At 43.8% G+C, this 23,043-nt stretch overlaps 1 protein-coding gene across 1 annotated transcript; it reads right to left on the bottom strand.

The window, feature by feature from the left end:
* Positions 1-1,479: 1,479 nt before the first annotated feature.
* per2 (period circadian clock 2) lies at positions 1,480-13,333 on the bottom strand (the record flags this gene model as incomplete). The annotated part of the gene is made up of 23 exons (XM_079237334.1): positions 1,480-1,638; positions 1,882-2,032; positions 2,884-3,082; positions 3,403-3,625; positions 3,947-4,057; positions 4,224-5,101; positions 5,262-5,513; positions 6,786-6,992; positions 7,134-7,258; positions 7,606-7,786; positions 7,936-8,026; positions 8,324-8,491; positions 8,777-8,891; positions 9,016-9,169; positions 9,262-9,368; positions 9,486-9,564; positions 9,955-10,097; positions 10,548-10,602; positions 11,065-11,266; positions 11,411-11,532; positions 11,991-12,145; positions 12,315-12,407; positions 12,936-13,333. 23 exons carry the CDS (start codon positions 13,331-13,333, stop codon positions 1,480-1,482), a joined length of 4,368 nt encoding a protein of 1,455 aa, XP_079093460.1.
* Between the last annotated feature and the right edge of the window lie 9,710 nt (positions 13,334-23,043).

The following is a 23,043-nucleotide window of genomic DNA, read 5'->3' as shown; positions in this document are numbered from 1 at the left end:
CCAATGACATCATACGAGCTTCAAAGTGCAGGAAAGCTCTCCACCCGGTCGCTTGACATCTGTGTGAGCGGCTTTATACCAGTGCAATAACCCTAAACTTCGACTTCTGAGGTGAGCACACAAAACGGTAATGAGCTTCAGACACTTCCACAGGATGCTCAGGGGCTCTTTTCCATATTTATGAGGGCAACATCAGGTAATTGCAAGTGTTATGTGACACACTTTTAAAATGAGGGAAACGTCAATATTCTCCTCACTTTATGTTTATCACCCACCATAAACAACATACTTCTCGAGTAGCTCCAGTCCATGGTGGGATCTGTCTCAGCGATCCCATTTAAAAAAAATAGTATTTGCATTAAATATGAACAATCTTGGTCCTTTTTCTTTTAAAGAAACATTCAATCAAAATAATAAAAAAAAATCTCTTCATAGAAAACAATTGTGTATATAAAAATATATATATAAATATGCTTAGAGACAAAGGCTGTTACAGACATTCAGACACGCATTGAAATGCAGTCAATAAACAGTTTCTTTAAATGAGAAGCAAGTTTCACAGCTGGTACTGAAACAAATGCTGCATGGAAATATGCATAAAGAATGATAGTTCTCAAAAACAACACAACTTTATGGGTTTGGTTGAATGCAGCTTGCTAGCGAGTTATCCGGATGGTCCATTTCCCAGTGCAGTCTCAAAGGTTTTTCCACCTCCATCATAACTAAGGATCATTAACGTATGGCTTAGGCATTTCAATTGTATATCTCTACATCCCTTCATCTCAGAGGGAGATATTTTACTTTTGGCATCGACTGGAATTGTTTTTTTTGCTACATTTACTTGAGTGAGGAGTTTGTTTCCAACCGTGGACAGATGTGGCTAAAAGCTCCAGCCATTGGCGGGGAGTCCGTGCCTGCTTTCTGCTGTACAGGAGCAAGTCTGTAGTTTGCACTTTCCTTTTTAGTGACTATATGCAACACCAGCAAGTCCTTTGGGTGAATACAGATGTAAAGTATCTCTCAAGGTTTTCTCCCCCCTCCCAGTCCTTCCAGTGCATCCGACAAAGTGCATTTGTGCTGCTAAGCTTGTGCTTGATGCCGATGTGTGGGCGGGAGTGACTGAAACTTAACTCCACCTGTCCTCACCACAACCGCAGAGCCACTTCCCGGCATGTGAACCAAGCGGCCTCCGGTTGCTGTACATTTGACTTCTGACATGCTGCCTGGCAGAAGAGCGCAGAAGGTACTTGGCATCTCCTGATCAGTGCTTATGCTTAAGTGCTACACAGAAACAAATAAATGAACATACGCAGTCACAGAGTCCGGCACTCGTATATTCACAAAGAGTCTTGACTTGCTGAGCCAATTTTTTTTTTTGTGTGAAGAGGGCCTGTTCGATGCTTCATGCAAAAGTAGGTCCCTCTTCACAGAACAAGAGGCTGGAGGATGATGATAGTCAGTATGAAAATATAGGGCAGTTTATGTCTGTCTGGTTGTGTCGGAGAGAGCGCGAGAGGGTTCCTCTCTGGGCCACCGCTGGCAGCCAACCTCCCCAGTCTCCGTGTCACCGAGGTCTGGCTGATCCTCCGCAGCCGCCGCCGCTGCTTCCCCTGAGGCGCCGTCACAACAGGAGCACGCCTGAGCAGACAGACAAAATGAGAAGGTGAGCGGTGACGTAGAAAAAGGTTTGCGTCTGAGAAACGATGATAGATGGGGCTGTGCCACTTTGAATATTTATGTTTTTTTCTCAAACCAAAAAAACCTAATATAATCCAAACAAATAACAGATGAACATCTTGACTAAATCCCATATATTCCACTTTGAAGCCAAACTAAAGTGAAATTAATTGAAATTGTAAAAATAATAAAAAATCCATCTACCTTGATATCTATCGCCTTGGGCAGACCCCCCTTCTTAATCCAGGGGTGGACCTGCATCAGCTCCTTCATCTGCTCCACTGAAAAGCTTGGCTGGTTCTTCTGCAGCAGCCTCAGCTGCTCTTGGTCCTCTCTGAGCACTCTTTGGATGTCACTGCAGATAAATCAAACACAAACACATTTAATACTCTACCCGATGTATCTGACAAACCTTTATGAAGGGTTGGCTTTGCAAGCAAGGGAGTCGGACGGTTTATTATTAATGCTGGAGAATCACTAACAGTGAAAACAACAATACTCACTAATACCTTAAAAAAAAAAAAGTATCTACATGCAAGTTCCCAGTCTAATTGAATGTCAGGGCCCTCTTTCCTACTGCCTGTGTTAATGTAAAGGGGCCATCTAGTGGTCAAAAACTGTTCCTGCAACAATCGTGCTCCACTTTCCTGATTTTTGTTTATATTTCATATATGCTGTCCTTCACAAATGAGGCAATGCAAGAATACCAACAGATTTAACAACACAGGCAGAACAACCATTTACCCAGGATATTTTAAAAAGGTAAAAGGGCTTATCGGTATATTTACTGGTGCTGCCTAAAGGTGTTGCAAAACGCAAGACAGTACAAACCAGAGTACAAATGAAGTAGCGACTCCACATTGAGAAGTGTGTGCAGCCAGAAAACAGACAAGAGCACTGAGGACAGCAATAGTGAGAGGAGTCATGTGTATCTAGTGACTGACATTGCAGATTTGTCAAATGCCAGCTGCAGAGTTTTCAAATACTGCTGAAAACACAATGCTGACCTTATACTGATTAACATCCACAGATAAGCTCTGATGTTTTCTGTCTCCTGGCTACGCTCGCTCGCTCACACACACACACACACACACACACACACACACACACACACACACACACACACACACACACACACACACACACACACACACACACACACACACACACACACACACACACACACACCCCTGTCCTCCTACTCACCGCGAGGGTAACTCATAGGTCATCATGACCTTGTCGTCTGTGTTGGCGGTGAGCAGCCACAGCGGGTCCTGCAGTGGTAAGTGTTCTCTCTGGTCCATCTCCACAGGCCTTCCCGCGCTGCCGCTCAAGTGACCATTGACCTTCTTGTTGTTCTGAGAGGAGTCCACGCTGCCAAAGTAGTTACTACTGTTGTTGCTTCCTGAAACACCCAAATAACTCAGCGTTAATACTTTTACTACGCTTGTGTAACACATTTTTGTAAACACGTGCTTCCATCTGTACATCTCGTAATATGGACTATATATTAACAAACCTATGACTATATACATGAGCTAAAAGTCCAAATAGAGTCGGCAGTTATCACTCTAAATATAAATACTAAAATTGGAGCAAAGCTGATTGTTCACTCTGGGGTTTTCTACTTCCCATACTGCTACTTGTATTCAGTCTTTCCCGCTCAATCATCCACGAGAATGTGTGAAGTTAAACTTTCTATAAGATATGCCCTTAGGTCCACACCTGTTCCACTGCCGGAGGTCCCACTGGCTGACGTCCTGCTGTTAGACGTCCCGCTGTTGGACGTCCCGCTGGCTGAAGTTCCACGACCATTGGACCCTGAGCCGATGGACCCTGAGGTGGCTGAGCCGGTACCCGAGCAGGAGTCTTCGTGGAGAATAATGTCCAACATGCCGCTGGACAAAGAGTTTGCGTCACTGGTGTTCCCGTCGCCGCGTGAACTTGCCTGCAAAAAAAACAACATCAAAGCGATACTATTAAAGAGGAGCTCGAATTTTTGTGGTCCTGGTCACATTTCTTTATACTACAATGCAGATAAAACAATAACCACCTTTTTACTTTTGATCTAAAAACTGGTTTCCACTGCTAACCATTCATTATAATGTTCAAGCTGGGTTTGGTTTGGTTCTTCATTTTCAAGCTTTCATTAAAATCAATCGTACTCTTGGCAAAAAGGTAAATGCAAGAACAGTGCAAGATAATACAAATTATCATCACAAGTCATTAAAAGGAAAACAAAGACACTGTTTTTTGATGATTTGCCTACCTCTTTGCTGCGAGCCCTCAGCCGAGAGCACACTTTATCCCAAGACAAGCGCTCACAGACACGGGGCGAGCCGTCGCAATACCCGGATGGACCAAGGAGATTGATAGACGGCTAAAGAGTGGAAGGGATAAAAACATCATGAGTTAACATCCTGGGCCACATTTCATCAGGCTGACTCGACTTTACACACGGCATAGCAATACAACAGCAAAAAAACGAAGGAAAAAGAAAACCAAAAGGGGAAAGCAAACAAAAAGAGATGTGTTTCCTGGCTCACCTGCTTAAGCTCCCTCTCCATGGCTTGGTTGCCATTTGCACCTTTCTCCCATTCAGCGGCATTATTCCCTTGTCCTCCAGAAGAGAAGTCCACAGACATCTCCAGCTCCAGCAGGTTGAGGGGTGAGCTGCAGCGGGACTGGAAGAGGGGTGGGGACGCCGGGCCTCCGCCTCCTCCCAACTGGGGCGTAGAGGAGCGAGACTGGCCCTCCACCATGGGGGCCTTTGAGTGGTCCGGGAATGGAGGGAAGTAAAACGACGGGGTCAGGTAGTCTGCTTGAAGGGCAAAGTGGTTCTGCGGGTTGAACTGGTTCTGAACACTGAAGTGAGGTGGCGCCATGAAGGGGACTGGTCCTGGATAGGTCGCCTGACCGAATGGCTGGAACTGGGAGGGGAAGCCCCCAGGCGCTGCGTGGTACGCTGGCTGTGGAGGAGGCAGTCCGGGGGCCATCGCAGGGAAGGGCATGGGCATCATTAAGGCCATAATGGGGGCGACCATCGGAGTGGTGTAGGGGTCAGGAAGAATAGACGGGGCACAGGGAGGGGCCTGGGTGCCCTGAGCGTCCCCAAAGCCCTGTAGAATGGCGTCTCTGCGGGGCGCTCTGGGGTAAACCTGTAGGGGGTAGCCTGGCATCACAGAGGGGTAGGCCATGGGAAAAGTCGACTGTGATGTGTCGGAGCGAGACCAAGAGGTTGGGTTAAGGCCGTGGTTCAGAAGACGAGGCCGCACATGTTGTTGTCTGTGATGGGACGCTGTGCTATCTGAGGACTCCGTCTGCTTCGCTCGCTTCGACTTGGTCTTCCTGTGCCGCGTGCCTCGCCGCGCGCTGCGCTCCGCAGTCGGCCCGCCCTGCTTGGAGGATTGAGCAGCAGGTGCAGCTGGAGGTTGGAGAGGAGGATGACACAGAATGAGTTAGGTACATGCAGTGAACGGCGCCATGGGGCAAAAACACAAGCGGTCAGACAGATCCCAGCAATCAACTCGGGGTGTAATATATTATATGGTGATATGGTGTGGCAGTGTGCTGGTCGTAGGTACCGTCGCTGGCGATTTGTTCTCTCTGACGCCCCAGGTACTGAGAGCAGTTTTCTTTGAGCGCTGTGAGTCCTCGGACCTCCCGGAGGCGATACAGAAAGGTCTGCTCCTCCTTCTGCGTGTGGGCCGCCAAAACCTGCTTGGTCAACCCCAATTTCTTGTAGGACTCCCTCTCCTGACTAGGAGGTGAAACAACAGAAAGAGGAGCCCTCTTTCCTACCCGCTCTCTTGTTCCTGGGACATCTTCTATGATCTCTGTATGTCAGAGGGTGACAGCGAAGAAAGACTTTAACATACTTGAAAGCAATGCAAAATGGAGTATAATGTAACACAACGGTTCAGCATTTGCAGTGACAATGACAACAACAACAGCGGTGTTGATCAAGCATTGGGTTGGCGTTAACAGGGACCTATGAACGAACAACAGGGGAACCCCCTTTTCAGGGCCACGGATAATATTCACTTACATACTTCCATCCCCATTTGGGTCCAGCTCGCTCACTGTTTACAATGATTACTACAGTGGCTTCTGAAATACTAGTGTTTTATATATTTGTGCTGAATTTACAACTATTAGTACAGATTAGGTTTTGTTCTTTCTGTGCATCGTTGTAGAAGATTTAAAATAATCCAGTGAGGTTCAAAGTTGTGGAACAATGCAACATTATATATATTGCAAGGTGGTGAAATACTGTTTATATACACTTTATAACATGATCTGCCGACGCTCGCTGCAACATGTCGGCCGCTATGGTATTGAGATAAAGAACTATATTAACTCTAGATTATCATTTGGGTTTTGCCCATTCTGTCACATTTGTACTTAATACTGTATTTCTGCTTTAATGTTAATCTGGTCAGTCAGTTGATATAACTTTCACTACCAATGAGACGCAACACTAGATTTTATTTTAATTGTTAGGAGAGTTACTGATATGTCGCACACGTTTTACAGTTTTTAGATTAAATGGAAAAACTAATCTTATCACCACCACTGCAGTTATTTTGGGACGGGACCCAATAACCTTGCAAACATTTTGTGAACACTGAGTAGAACTACAAATTGGAGATAGTGGGAGGAGTGGACTTTTTCCAGTGTTTGAGATACAAGCTGTCAATCATCCACTGATAAACAAACACACACACATACACACACACACACACACACACACACACACACACACACACATAGAAAAGACAGTTGGATTTACAGTGCTGTGAAAAACCATTTGCACCGTCCTGATTTCTTCTGCGTCTGCATATTTGTCACACCGAGTAGTTTCAGATCTCCAAAAAATAGCTGATGCTTGAGCGGGGCTGAAATCCTCCCAAAGATTGATATCAAACATTTTAAAATATGTATCACTTGATGCAGTTATTGCAGCTAATTGTGTTTCAAGTGGCCAATCCAATGGATGTGTTCCTTATGTTGATTAAATGTTAGAAGATCTGATATTGTTGTATGATAAATATGCCTCAATAGAAGAAATCAGGTAGGAAGCTAATCTTTTTTTTACGGCACTGTACCTGGCTCTGGTTGAGTTTTCTTGTCCCCAACATGCACTATGGTGCTACTGTAGCTACACTGGCTGGTTATGGACACCACGCTTTCTGGTTTGTTAGGTACAGGCAGGGGCAGCGAAGTGCCCACCGCTGCTGTGGCCGCGTCACTGGACTTTTTGTCTTGATCATCCAAAGCGGAGAGAGCAGACTGATCCTTCAACAAGGGTGGTTCTGTCAAAGAGACCAGAGAACAAGAGGTACTTACAAGGAACTGGCATTGTAGAATCTGAGAGAGAAGTGTAAAGGACAGGCCGTAGCTTTGTATGATGAGATGACAAGAAGATGTTTTTTTTTGGGAGTGTGGACACATACCTTCAGGCACCTGCATGCGGTGAGGCCCTCTGTGTTTGTCCTCGTCCGAGTTAGAGGACATGGTGTTGGAGGAAGACTGGCACTTCCTCTTCATTGTGATGGGAACATTGCAGCTCTCCAAGTACCTGCAGTAATCAAAACAACACACCATCAATAATCATACACAAGTTATCTGCTGGAGTAGGTAATATCACGGTGGAAATCAAAAGGTGTTGATCTACAAAATTATTAGCTCAATTAGCTAATTAAGTTTGCCAGAACCACCACAACAACTACAATTTCATATATTATATTTTCTGTGGGGTGCTTCTTTTGTTGCATTTCAACAATGTTACATTGGTTGACCATACAGAAACTTATGTGTTACAAGTTTGATTACCTATGAAATGTAAGAGTACAATGCTGGGTATTAACTGCATCCTACACAAGATCAGTGGTACCATTCTTCAAAATCATGTCTTTATCTCTGTACCTGACAACACTGTCCAGACAGCTGATCTGCTGGTAGGAGTAGACGCTCGGATCATTGAAGGCCGTCTCCTCCTGTGAAGAGGACCTACTCTCCTCCATTGTGGCCCCGGTCTCCTTCCCGTGGACGGGAGCTGCTGAGTCTTTGGACCGCACCACCGCTGAGCTCTTCTGGACCAACTCTACTGGAGAAGGACCAGGAGTTAGGGGACGCGGCCAATTTCACACCAAATATGACATTTCCCCCCAACAACGTTCTTGCCGTCTCTTGCTCAGACACTCGTTTCTCAACTATTAACAAAGAAATATGCAGGTATTTGTCAGCTGGACTTACTGCCACTGCTTTTCTTGATGTCATGTTTGGTTGTTTGATGCTCCTGAGTCTTCTGAAGGTGTATTCCTTGGCAGATTTCTTTAAAGGTTCGCTGTGAAATAGACACAAGACTAGGATTTCAATTATGTTTGTAGGATAATTTACTAAGAACGTTCAATCCAAAAATCCAGTCATATAGAGTAAATTGGTCCAAACTCAACTTGGTTAAATGAACATTTCACTCAGGGCTAAAGTGGATTCATCCTGTTTGTTCAATCTAACAACAATCAGGTCAGGTTGTGTTTAAGTTCAACCAGCCGGTATCTTCTATTGCCATATCACCCTGTAGTGATGCCAAACCACATGGGCTGGAATACATTGTACTTTACCTAACTTGGGCTTTACTCACCGGTCGGGCTTTGCCGCTCACTTCCTCCTCCTCCTCTTCCTCCTCCTCCTCCTCTGGTCGGATCTTGCTCCCGCTGCCGTTGTTGAGGCTCTCGCTGGAGGAGCTCATGTCCACGAGATCGTTTCTGTTCAGACTACTGTAGCCACTGGAGCCACTGTTGAGGACCGGCTGATCACAGACAAAGAGAGGTTAGACAGTTGAAAGACAATTATTTTTTACAATATCCACCCTGATGTGTTCTGATTTTGAAATGTAATTTGTTTCGCTGGAAGTAAGATGTTGCTCAGCTGTATATATATATATATATATATATATATATATATATATATATATATATATATATATATTGGCATTTGCATCTCTTATATGAATACAAGTTGCATAAATAATACTTCTTCTTCTATAATGAATACTATGTTTCCTTGATTTCCATACACCTGAATCCTCTCTCACCTGTAGCAGGAGCCGATGGATCTCCTCAGTAATCTGCTGGATGTCTGAGTCCATGGTCTTCATCTCACGGACAGTGGACACCGGGCCCACGAAAACGTCTTCATTCACAGGACCCCTGGGTAACAGAAAGCACATCAGCACATCAAGATCAACCAGCCACCGGTTCATGAATGTCTTTCCACAAAGCACTGTGAAATTCAAAGAGTGGCTTATTGGCAGCCACTGTGACGGACACTCACATGCGCACTTTGTGTCTTCCGATAACAAAGGAGACTTTGCGACTCCAGGGGTTGACGAAACTGGACCAGCTGGTGTCAAGAATGATGTATTCTCCATTCCGTGCGCAGAACCGGATGGACGAGTGGTCAAACGGTTGTCCCGCGAACTGAAGAACTGCAGAGAAAGCCAAAAATATCAGAGTCAAATTATGATGGGGACGGATCTCTGGTGCAGACACTGGACTCTATTTAATTGTGTAGACTCACTCTTTCTGTGAATGGCCAACATAATCGGTCGGTCATTTGGATGAAGGTGGAGGAGGAACGGTGTGCCAATCAGGTCCTGGGGGAGGTACCCGAGGAGAGGAACCGCCCTGATTCAGACAAAACACATCAGACTGTTAGTCTGCAAGCAATTGCATACATTTTATCATCCTCTGATAGTTGCTGGGTGTTTTGTGCTCAAGTGAAAGCATCCCACAGTGGCTTACCTCTCATCTACATCCTGGAATACACAACTCGGAGTGTGTGTGGTGGTGAAGATGCGTTTGTCTGTTGGAATTCTGGGCGCTTTAAGAAAGAGAAAAGATTTTCATTATTTTATGTCCTGGGACTATTTTAGTACGCTTTCAAAGTCATGAGCTATAAGCAGGAGTAGAAACTGAACTGTTTTAAACACTAACTAACCCTAATACCACTGGAAGAAGACAAAAGAGAAATCTTTCTTTCTTTTCTGTATCTGTCCAGAGGGTGTAAAGCCCTCTCAGGCAGACTTGTAGTTTGCAATGGAACAGAATTGTTGACTTCAGAATAACAATACTTTCCCCAGATCTTAATAACCAAATCGGACATTTCTTTCTAAATGTGTTTAGTTGATTATACAGAAAAGTATATTTAATGAGACGTATGACACAACGATGAACATGAAATGACGGAGGACCAAAGATGAATTGTTCTCACCATCATAACCAGAGTGAACTCTCTCCGCCAGCAGGAGGCAGCAGAACTGGTCTTCCGCATGCACTGTGTCTTGGACCTTCATCCGGTAGGGGGTCATGCGGAATGGATAGTACTGCAGGTCGCCCTCGCTCTCCTTATCGCCACTAAAAATGAGTTAGAAGAAAAGATGAATACAAAATAAAGCTGCATGCTGCTAGGAACGGGCCTTTGCACCAGCATGAACAATTGCATGGCCCTCACTTAAATCATTAGGGCTTAAAAGTTGTAAAAATAGTTATTCTTCTTCCTCCGATCATTAGGGTCTCACAGACCCCAGGTCAGTGCACAGGCCCTTATAAAGATTTGGTTGCCCACAAGGGGGCAGCGTTTAGCTACGTGAAGGTAAAGTCCTCACAAGTACAAGTGTGTCTGTCCATATGTATAACATTGGCCTGGAAAAATAATTGTATGCACAGTCCACACACACACACACACGTATGATGTCAATAACGAACTGAAAAACATCAAGAGCGGAATGAAAGTATGAATAAACACTGCTAACGAGTTCGAGCAGCAGATAGCCCGACGGCGTATTTGAACCAACAAACACCCACCTGATACGGCAGAAGAAGGACTTCTCCTGTATGCAGTCAGGCGGCGAAGACGACTCTGAAACGGAAAAAATAAATGTTTTAATTCAAAAGCAACGTGATCCAGGTGAATGCTAATCGGGGGTGAGGAAGATTAATTCCATCGGAAAAAAACATCTACCGAGGAGCGCAGCTCTGCACTTGATGAAATGAATTTAAACAGAGTCGAGGCTCAAGTTGATGTGCGAGCTAAAAATTTTTCCAGGCATCCGGGGAACAAATCACATCTCTTTTTATTTGTATAGTCATCATTGCCATCATTTGTTTTAGCACATGAGACAGCTCAGCTTGTTCTATCTTGCTTGGTTGAAAGGAGCAAACATCATCAGTTTTATGAATGAGTCATATATAAAGTCAGGTAAACGTAACCTGTGCTCGTCGCCTAGCAGACATACTATTCAGAGATTTCATAACGGCCATTGTGTGATTTTCTAGAGCATTTTCTGGGCCCTGCGTCAGCAGAGAGTTGTCATATATTCACCTGCTCCAGTGCACATGCTCCAGGAGGGCAGCCGGTACGGCGTTGTGAAGCTGTAGAACACGCTGACGTCCTGCGGCGTCAAGAACTCCACAAACTTGCTGTTCTTGAACACTTCCCTTTTGCAGTTGAGGATGGAGGCGGCCTGATCCGAAATGTAGACTATCCGTCCTGTGATGAGAGAAACTGCCACTGCAAAAATGTCCTGTTGAGGAAATCCAAACGGCGGGAAGAATGAGAAAAAGACCCGACTGCTCAAACACAAGCGATCCTTTACGTATTTTTGTTCCCAATCTTTACACTAGCATGTGCAGCAAAACATATTTAAATATTTGCTTTCGTGACTCACGTTGTTTTTGAGTGTGTATTCGGAAGTGATGCTGTCGATCTCTTCGATCGTATAAGAGGAAACATCCAGGCCTGAAGGTTGACTGTCGTTGGTCATCAGCAGCTTGTAATATTCCTCATTGGCTGCAACACACAGACAAGGATTTTAATAAAGTCTGATCACAGCACAATATACAATGCAGAATAGAGGCTATGTGGGAACTGATATTTTGCGAAGTCACAGACATTTTTTAAATGATTACAAATGTCTAAACTACGCCATAGTCGGTACTGTTGAACCTCTACCCGCCCCATCCATCTGTAAACCTTTAGGCCGGGTAGAATTAAGCCTTAATTACCCCGTGGATCTGCCTCCTCAACGTTCCCTTCTACCCAAAGTTATGTCTTATTTGGATCTCAATTAGCTACAATGCTTCCTGACATTGTTGTCATAGCCGTGCAATAGCTCCTTTTTATGAATGCGCTCGTTAATGTGTCGTGACAGCTCCAGACAGCTTGAACAACACAAAAAGGAACAGGCCCTGAATAAAGTGGTTGACATTGACACACAAGAGACGACAGGGACATATGAAATGACATACCTTCCACTTGTTTGACACAGCGCAGTGCGTACTTGAGGGTGTTCAACGTGGAGGACTTGCTATTGTGCCCCTTCTTGGCGGGCAGGAGAAGCTTCAGCTCTTTCAGAGTTTTAATCATCTCCTTCTGGGTCTTAGCTTTGGCAGACTCCTGACTACTGTGGGTTGCACAATCACACGCACAGCGGCAAGTCAGATAATGCAGTCAGATATTCCCCAAAAGAAAGTTAGTTATAGAGAATGTGAAGCATGTTTTAAGCCAGAAGTCCTTTGGTAAGTCCTAAGGATGAATGTTTTCAGTGTGACAGTGGCGGCCAGGGCACTAACCTGCAGCCGCTGGTTGAAGGGTTGTCCTGCTCGGAGCTCAGCAGGCTGAAGGCGTTTGAGCTGCTGGGATGAGACGGACTGTGAGAGGTTGAGCTGTGGGGGAGAGAAGGACAATTCAACATTTTGCAGCCAAATAGATCCCAAAATAATATTATTTCAATGTGTGTGTGTGTGTGTGTGTGTGTGTGTGTGTGTGTGTGTGTGTGTGTGTGTGTGTGTGTGTGTAACGATAAAGTTTGATTCAAACTGAAGGTCGGCAGTCCACTGGAAGGTGTGTGTAGGTCGTCCACTATTAGCTGATGAGCTTAACTTAAAACTATTAACAGTTGCTTGAGATACTGACTCACCTGAGCTACAACTCAGGATAATATGAATAATCTGCTTCCCTGCTTTTACAAATAGCCTCTCTAAGCACCAGCAGCTATCTAATTCTATCAAATATATTGAAAAGATATAATCCGAATTATTCCATGATTACGTTTTAGTTTCCCGGGTCAACTCTCAAGGTCAGAGAAAACCATTTGCGGGAGTTTCCTTATGCTTCCTGGATGGCCATCACTGAGGCCTTGGCTCTCTCATCTAGCGACATTAGTCAACGCAAGACAAACATCCATCACTGACCTCTTGTTGCTTTCAGAAGATTCCAGAAGTGCAGAGTCTTTACTGGTGCCGTTGGAGCTGCCTACTGACTCGTGGCCGCGACTCTCGTTGCCGCGACTCTCATTGCCGTGTGACTCGGTTCCACTCCCGCTGGAACCGCTGCTCTTCATCTCGACGTCCTCCTCGGGCAGCGATCGGGTGCGGGCGTTCTTGCGGTGCTTGTGCAGCGAGGCGGGAGGCCCCTGACCGCTGCTGTCGCTGCCCTCCGAGGGGAGGCCTAAGTCAGCCCCACTTTGGCTATAGCCACCCATCCGGTGGAGCTTTGCCATGGAGCTGCACCCAGAGGCCCCCCTGGGCATGGAGCTGCACGAGTCTCCATCCTGGATCTCCAGCGCCGCAAAGCGATAGGGCTTGGACATCAGGACGATTGCTGCTGTGGGACTTGTTGCCAGGTTTGAGTTGTAATTGGATGATGAAAGAACACTATCGGCCCATTTTCAGCAGGGTGTCATCGTGGAAAAATGTCACGGATTGATCTGTTCAGGGGAGATTATACCTGTTAGTAATGAAGTAACGCTTCATTGCAAGTTATGCATATTTGAAATATGCTGGAATCCTATGATTGCAACAAATCACCTATACCAAATAATTTCAGCAGTTAAATGCCAAACTGACATGAACTGAAATCAGTGACAACAGGATCACAGTACAAACTTTATATTATGATTTTGAAAAATGATCGGCAATATATGCAAAATATCTCTAAACACTGGCATGGTTTTTCAGCACTAGGATGTATTAATTCGTTTGCATCCACAAATCCACAAAGACAAGTCAATGCTTCATAAATCCTCTTTCAAAAAGGTGTCTTTTGTCTGGTGTGCTATCAGAGCAGACAGCAGGGTTCAACCCCTAACCCTGGGGTGGGCATCTCTCAAAGTCTCCTGTCGGTGCATATGACCCTCTGCCATGTGCGGATGCATTACACTCTTTATGCAAGGCGTTATGCCGGAGCTCTTTAATGGGTCAGCGCCACCAGAAAGCCCAACTGCAACGGGGCACGACCCGTTATTTCGGTCAGCTCTGTTTCATAACAACTTCGCTGCATCGTCATATGTGGCGTCAAAAGAGTGCGTAATGCGTAATTTGTCCCTCTTTTTTTAATGCACGTGAAACGTTACAGCTCGCACATAGAAGTGACATTGCACCAACCTCAGAAAAAAAATAGAAAATCCTTCTCCTGATCCTCTTCTGTCTCCGTGGAAGACGACGTTGCTCTTGAAGCTCTTTATAGTACCGACTGGAGAAAGCTGTCCGGGTACTGACGATCCTGGGCTGGTCTCTGAGAGGGTCTGACACCGCTAACTCCCGTCCAGGCTTCCTGATACAATACTCTGCCTCTGGGTTCTCCAGCGAAGGTGTTTACTTCATGTCGAGCCACGCCTCCTCCCACAGCTCTTCGCCCATTGGCGCAGGGATCCGCCTTCCCCCGCGGCGCGGCGCTGGGAACCAATAGGCTGCCGCTCCGCGCTATCGCTGGCCCGCAGCGACGTCCGTCTGTTTACATAAGCATTCAGAGGCAAGAGCAACGATACAGCTGCTGCCGGTGAATGAGGCGGCTCAGCACGGCCGATTGTTATCTACAGTTATACAAGTGTGTGTGTGTGTGTGTGTGTGTGTGTGTGTGTGTGTGTGTGTGTGTGTGTCTCCAATGTGGTGAACTCTGTGGTGCGCACTGCGTAATCGTTCGCATAATCCTACAAGTTCACTGACTGCAAAATAAAAAAAGGTGATATAACAGTAGATGGATTTAATCGGGGCTGTGATCTCTAATGTGTCATCTTTGTTGCATTGCTGTTTTTGCAGTGTTGCTTTTGCAATACAATTGCGTGTGTACTTTGTAAAACCTACACATACCAAGTTTGTTCTTCTCTGATTCTTATCTGGTTTTATTACCCGTACATAAAGATAGTATGTTGCAGATTTCTGGCATCAGGACAATCGACAATTAGCACGTTTACATTCAACATCCCATTTTTCATGTGCATTTGTTTTATTGTTTTCTTTCTAAATTAAAAATATGTTATTGTTGAAACGCCTGTGGAAAATAGAGGATATTTGCAAATCAGAATCCGTTTATTTGCCAGGAATGTTTACACAAACGAGGAATTTTTCATGGCGGAAGGTGCATAAACATTAGACATGAGACGTTAGACGAGACAAACAATCAACAATCAACGACAACAACAATGCAATGGGTATTAAATTAAGTATAGGATAAAGTGCTCAGATAAACAGATAACGTCAATGTAAGTGTATGTTAAAGTGACATGTGTGTATAAGTTATCAGTTATCGTATACTAATTGATCTGCCATACATACGTAACATTTACATATTGTCCAATTATAACATTTATATTGTTTTGGGATTAGGATTGTTTTCTGAGGAGCCAGTCAATCATCCCTCTAGTGGCTGAGTTCGGACTCATGTTAGCTGCTGATCTAACCACTTGCCAGCGGTGAACTTATGACCTGGGTTTGGTGACTAATGTCAACACTCATTACTCCAATTTCAGTCTAACAATGAGAGATGGACTTCATGATTTATTTAAATGTCCTCATTTTATTATATTGAGTGGTTGTGCTTATACATTTTGTGATAGCATGACTTCATGTCCTCTGTTTGCATGTATCAGATGCTGCCGGAGGGACAGTGTTGCGTTGCTTCTTAAGCCTCGTGGGTTCACAACTAAGGCCAGTCAAACGGATGCTGAGAGCCTTGAACAAAAAAGACTATATGTTTAGTTCATCAGTATTTGTTTACTTGGACTTTGGCTTCATTCTCATGCAAACAATTATTAATTCTGGAGGTTTTACAGTATGGGGAGTACACATTGGTCAAATTGACCAATCACATTGGGCGAGAGGCGGGGAACACCCTGGGCCGGCCTGTGGCCAGTCTATCATCGGGCTGTCACATGCAGACAGACAACCACATTAACACTCACACACATCTAGCAATATGGAGTCTCCAATAACCTGCATTGTTGGATAGTGTGAGCAAACAGGAGCACCTGAAGGAAGCCAACAGACGGAGGGAGACACATGTAGCCCGGCCTCATATTCCATCCATAAAAAGTAATTCTTTATGTGCCACTTTTCAAAGCATTAGTAAGTGTTATAGATAAGCAAAAGAAGATTAAAGTACTGCACACGTTTTTGAGCTTCAATGGTGTCAATATTGATATTGATTTACTAATGTATAAAAATCTGTATTTTATGGGTTCACAGCAGGACAAAAACACTCCCTCTACTGATTTATATCATTCCAGAACATTTGAGACCCACACATCACATGCACAATAAAAAATCATAAGCATACAAAGCTTCAAATTAGCATCAAATAGGGCAGGCTAACCAATGATAACATGTTGGATAAAAAGACTATCATAAAAGAATGCAGTTAGACAAAATGATGACGTCGAGGTAAGTATGTCCTCTGTTTTTGATGATTGAATACAACTTATGTCAATTAATGTATTTCAAAATAAATTAAATGTGTCAATATTACGAGTGAGTGATAACAACAAGGTGTACTGTATTTTGTATCGGTGCTTTACTATATACAATTATAGCTTATTTGATAAAAGTGTTCCTCACAGTATTTTCAGAGAAAAAGTCATGCATAATTCCTAAAATAAGGATCCTATCACAAGTTCAATAACAAAAAGTAAACGTAAGTTCGATAAACCACATTCTGGATTCAATATTCCTATTTTTAAGTCAACAGTTAACTACTGTTAACTATCAACTCCTGCAGGCAGCACTTTCTTTTTCTCCCAAAACTGTCTTTCTAAAAGGTGTAATATTTCAGACGGGTTATATTAAGGAAAACATGTTGAGAGCCAGTGCTGTAGGACGTATAAAGCGTGACCCAAAAGACTTAAAAATGACCCCAAGTATTTCTCTAACCAGGCCCACATGTTTCCATCTTGAAGCACTCGTGTGGAATTAACATATCTCTCACACTATGCTGACCTCCATTCACACATTTAGATACACTGCTGTGACACGGCCTCACCATCTGCTCTGGAGCGACGCTTTGCATGAACTGATCGTCGAGACCAGGCAGATTAATGGAAGGAACCATAATTTCCCACTTATTATGTTTTTGTTTCATTTTTGGATCGAAGGTTCTGAACATACCTTATTTGTATGGACGTGGGGTGGTCAGTTAAGTCTAATTAAGCAACATACTGCATGATATACAAATCGCGTTTGGCATCTATCCAACCAAACATATAAGCCAATCAAAATGGTTGTTGTCTTGATTCCTTCACCGGGCCGACAGATGGAACAAAGTCTGTAGTGCGTTATCTAGAAAAACAAGTTTCCACATAAGAAACCGACCAGCACCAGATGGCAGGAAGAACCAGCCGGTCGTGACTGGTACTGGTTGCCCTGTGCTCCGCGTCAGGCTGAGCCTGTATATGCAAAGAGAAAAGGTGAGAAGTGTGTAGCATGTGCAGCGCATGCGTTTCAACACCCATACCTCCGTCATCCTCTTCTCCTCAAACCTTCATGTGAGCCACACAACACAGAGCTGGTTAGATAGATGTAAACACAAGATGGATCGATATTGTTTGCTTTTGACAAGAGGTTTTATTGCATTGTAAAGTGACATTTCTGTTCGGCTATAAACTGAAGGCGCTGCCATCTAATACATACAAACTGCTGCTACTTAAGTAAGGGCATCACCATCAGACTGAAATAAAAATGTAGGCGTTTTTTCGAGTGCCACTGGAAACAAGCCTTGGACTAATCCAACCCATACGCAGTTGCTGACGCAGTCATCTTAATGTCACTGGATTAGGAATAATAATATCCAGGAAAACCATTGAAGGCTCGAAAACACGATGAGGCATGATGACGATGAAACGCAAGTGCTTCCCTTGTTTGATGCCTGAAAGTGAAGATGTGACGCAAGTCAACTCAGGAGGAGTCCTCGTCGTAATCAAGGCCTCGATGAAAAACAAGGGCATCCCCGGTGTGAGTGGGTGGAGTGAACCATCTACCATATACGATCGGCAGAATCACTTCTCGTTTCACTCAGACAGTATGCGGAAGGAGAAACAGGATCATCTTGCAAGTTCTTTGCACGGAACACTGATGTGATCGTGCGCTTACATTAACACACATGAAACAGATTGAATGCTGTAAAAGTCTGGGAGGCCAGCAAGGTTGGTGCTCGTGCTCTGTGTGAGGGAACGGTGCTGATCCCGGTAGTCATGTGATAATCCAATGGTTTAGCAATTTGTGGTAAGACATTAAAGCAACACAATTTGGTATATTATTGTCAAATAAAAGCACAGAACGGCACATATACAGTAAAAGTCAGGTTACAAGCCGCTACTACCTTTGGTGGTTGTCCCCGCTGTAGCAAGCTAGCGCTGCTTCTAGCTCGCCGCTGCTGCTGCTGCTACTGCCTGCGTCCCCTCTGCTGGAGTCCGGCGTCAAGCCGGGTCTGGTCCCGCTAGCTTCGGTGGTTGTCGGAGAACAAGCGAGAGCTAGCGGAAGTTAGCGGGGAACTAGCAGCAGCGCTAGCTGGCTACAGCGGGGAACCAGCGAGGACACGCACTAAACGTAGTAGCGGCTTGTAACCCGACTTTTACGGTACACCACGGCTAGCAGTCGTTCTAGAAACCTGTTGGACGGGCACTACTAAAATTATAACTTAACCTGTTGTAAGCCTCGCCGCCCTGCGCCTATTGTCAGACACGAAAATTTCAACTTTTTTTTGTACGTTTCCTTAATTATCTCCAGAACCACAGCGTTGTTTAACTTAATTTAAATTGCTTAAAATACCGCAACCCTTGTGAGAAGATAAATATGTTGTAGAAAATAATTAAAGTAACCATTAAATTGGAGTATTTACGTAATCTCCAACGACCCTATGTCACATGCTGCGGTGGCCAAAACGGTTTCACAAGATCCTTCATAAGTATCCCTTACAACGTCGGATTTCACTAACAAACACATCTCCGTAACCGTACGGGCTTGTGGGATTTTAACAAAACAATAGGCTTACAAACCACCTAGAAGTACACAAAACGGCAAGAAGTTTGGAAAAAAAATCGCTTCCTCTGGACATTTCCCTGTGCTGTGCGCCCTGTGTAGCCCCCACCTTTGTAAAACCACGTCACAGCGCAAGGGGGAAGGCTTATGCAAATTTAAAGGTAAGGTCAGCTGTCGGTGAGAGAAGGCTTTCACATAGAAACAGTGATTTTCCCATTTTTCAACCGAACGACACAGTTTTTTTTTACTAAAAATAGGTGCCAACACCCCATATGCTTCGATTTTCTTGCATATTCCGATTATTTAGGTCATAACCTTTCTAAAAAGGTGTTTTATTAGTATGTGGGATGTTGGTAAGGGTCTGAACCATGGAGGTAGGACATGTCGGTGATCGCTCCAAAACATATGTTTGAGAATTCTTGCTTAGATAATGCTGGATGTTCATAGTTATGATCAAAATATGGTGAAAATGGAGTTTTATTGAAAATATAAATTTTTTTCAGAAACAAATTCTGAAAAAAATGATATAAAATAATACAAGTAATATAACTAGATGGGGTTCATACGACTACTTGAACACGGGGAACAAAAGTAGAGAAGTAGTAACATATGGTTCTACGGTTTTCAAAAGGTTCAATCTTTAATCCCTTTTTCCTCGGCCCATGAATTCTGCTGAAAATAATTGAAATATGTAGGAGTTTTTGTAGACATAAATGTGACACCCTGGGGCTCAGTGTACTATAATGGCAGAATAACACAAAACTGGCATCCGGAACCACAAAAATACATCTCGTATTTTGGGCATTGAAATCTTCACAAAACTGACACAATCTATAAGGTCAGTGGTACAAATATGTGTTATCTAAGTTCACAAATAACTTGATAGAGGCTGTGCGTGTAAGTAGGAGGAAGAGGAGTACATTCCCACAGGATAAAAAAAAAAAGTCTGCAGTCTTCCTCCCACTCTCACATGAAGAAACAGCACTTTGAATGACGTCACTAGTGGAGATCAGATGCTGCTGACGGAGGATGTGGGATACGTTCACATCAGATAATAGAAGCGCACACTGTACGGGATTGAATTGCTCCCACTCTTTCTATTTTACATGTCGGTGGTAGGGGAAAAAATGGGTCTGACAGTTTAACTGTACTGGTCTATTTTCAGAGCGTGATTGATGACATAACGAACAACAAACTGAATTAGAAACATATTCACATTTCAACAGTTTATGTAGTTCAGATTAATTTAGTTCACATACACTCTTTAGATAATCTGTAAACGTCTGCAGCAAAACAGTTACATTGTTGAATCTCCACTAATAAGCTGTTGCAATGTTACAAGGACTATATTAACTATCTAGGTGGACAATCCAAATACATTTTGACTGAAATTTATTAATGTCATGCTTGGTGACTTTAGATTAGTAGGTCATACCACAGCAATGATGAAAAGACACTCAAACCCGGACAATCTGTTAAAAGATAATTCAAGGTTATGTGTGTATATATATATATATATATATATATATATATATATATATATATATATATATATATATATATATATATATATATAAACTATTTGGGTTCAAGAGTATCTCAGGTGTGTCTGCCCCCAACAAACATGACCTGACAGATAAGGCAGAGCCACATTATACTAAGATGCACCCCCCATCTACCAAAAGAATAACTGTCAATACTGTTTTGTACAACTCAACGACACAAGTGCCAGCCTAGCAAAGGTCCACCGACAGTTCTTCACACATCAGCAGCCACTCAGTCAGATCCAGTTACTTCCTCTCGTGGGCCTGGAGGGATCCTCCTCAAACTGACACCCACAGCTATTTTGTTTGTTTTTGTTGACTACAAACAAAAAGTGTTACCTTGTGTAATAAGTGTATGAAGTCCTGTATATTTGAGCAGGAGCCTCGGATACTTGCATGCCTGTGAACACGGTATCCCTGGACTGCACTCGGAGCCCAGACGGCCTCTGCCTGTGAACACAAAAAGATTCAAGTCCATTATGTCTTAGATGCCCATGCTACCTGTTCGACTGTGAACGTGGTATCCATTTATAGCACTTGGAGCCCGATCCGCCTCCATCTGTGAACACATTCCTTCCTACATGCAGGTCGTCAGTGACATAGGCGCGTGTCAATACTCGATGAAAGCTGATGGCATACTGCCTCAAACATCACGTAAGCAGCAGATGGCGTTGTCTCTTCGTCAGAAGGTACATTGGAGCTGCTGCCCGCCGCCACCAGACCATAGCAAGTGGAAGTATGAAGGTATGGTATTATGTTTACAGCTTGCCAACATATTGTCAGTCAAGGAGCCAGAAAATCCAAATTGAGACACCTGTCAACTGAGCAATTTTCTCCCAAAAACTCCCACTTTTAAGCCCTAATATCTTAAAAAAGGGAGCAGAAGTTTTCAACATTAACATTATGACAAACATTAGGGCGAGTTATATTCACGGCCGAGGCGCTGCAAGCGATTTGAAAGGCAAAGGACATAAATCCTGTGGCTAAATCAAACAATGTCATCATCGGCCACAGTCTGCTGGAGGAACTGAATGAGCCAAAGGTCGGCAGTTCAGTCTTTTATTCCTCTAAGTCAGATTGATGTTGTGACAGGATATCAATACGCCTTTGATGGCTAAATTCCTCCCGTTGATTAGTGGATGTTTGATGATGACTTGCAGATCAGACTCATTTCCATGTCTCAAGTCTGAGAGGATCCCAACCCCAACAACGGAAGTCAAAATCAATTAGGCATTAGTCAGCAGGCTGCAAGCGCAAATTCAGACCTCGAACTGAACCCTTGTTCAGCTCCTCTTCAATGAGGAGCAAGGGTGTACATGTATCACATGTACACCCTTGCTCCTGCACTTTTGAATGGAATGAGGACGGTAAATAAATTCCATCAAACTCGTAAAACAAAAGCAAGGTTTGGAATGTGATATTGATCACTTTGTCCCAAATTGTATACTGACGAAAAGAGATACATAGACAGTTGCTATTTAATTGGAAGGGCCGGCACCAAAGCCTGCTTGGACGGTATTGTAGTTAATACGACACAGACTACAAACAGCTTGTCCCGTCACCTACAGATTCAGTGTTTGAATGCAGTGTGTTTTTAGAGATTATCTACAACATCTTTCCAAATGAATTGTTTCGGAAACTAGAGAACAATATTATATATAATAAAGCTATTATGTAAAGAAAAACAAACAAAAAACGCGTTTTTCCACCTCGCTTCTTGAAAATCATTGATGGTCTCCCTTGAATTAATTCAAACTATGTATACTCATCTAGCAGAGGGTCACCAGGGTTTTAATATTCACAGTGCATTACGCTTTTCCGATGTCAGCAACCCTCCCTCTTCAAGCCAATCACCGGTCGGAAGTGATTCAGTCTTTCCACTTGTTTGCTTCGGCGGAGGAGAAGGGTAGCATTTAAGCGGACACGGGCCAACATCTGGATGCATCTCCAGGAGAACTATTGATTATTTGATGTCCAAATAAAGTTAGTCTTTAAAACTATGTAGGTGACATGTGACTAACGCTTCAAGTCCATGATGTCTTAGATGCCCACGTTTCTTGTTAGACTGTAAACGTGGTATCCATTTATAGCAGTTGGAGCCTGATCCGCCTCAATCTGCGAACACATTCCTTCCCACATGCAGGTTGTTAGTGACATGTAGGCGGGTGTCAATACTCCGATGTGCAAACTCATGGCATTTTCTCCAACAAACGTGACACACGCCACAGATGACGTCAGCTCTTCATCAGCAGGTAGTCTCGCAATCACCCAGCATATGATGCACTGCGTCATTCAGGTAGTTTTCAATGAATTACAAAGAACTCATGAAACCACCCCAGATTGTGTTAACATAAATATATATGTATATATGTATATAGCACGTAACATGGTGTTCCCTACAGACCTGGAAGGTGAACAAATTAGGGAAGATAAGGTTAGGCCCAGTCCAGTCTACGGCCTAAAACCCTGAACCTTCAGGGACTTTACTGACGTCATCTGCTAAATGGTTG

The sequence above is a fragment of the Taurulus bubalis genome, assembly GCF_910589615.1.
Source record: "Taurulus bubalis genome assembly, chromosome: 1".
Classification (NCBI taxonomy): Eukaryota; Metazoa; Chordata; class Actinopteri; order Perciformes; family Cottidae; genus Taurulus; species Taurulus bubalis.
This window is presented reverse-complemented; position numbering and strand designations above follow the sequence as displayed.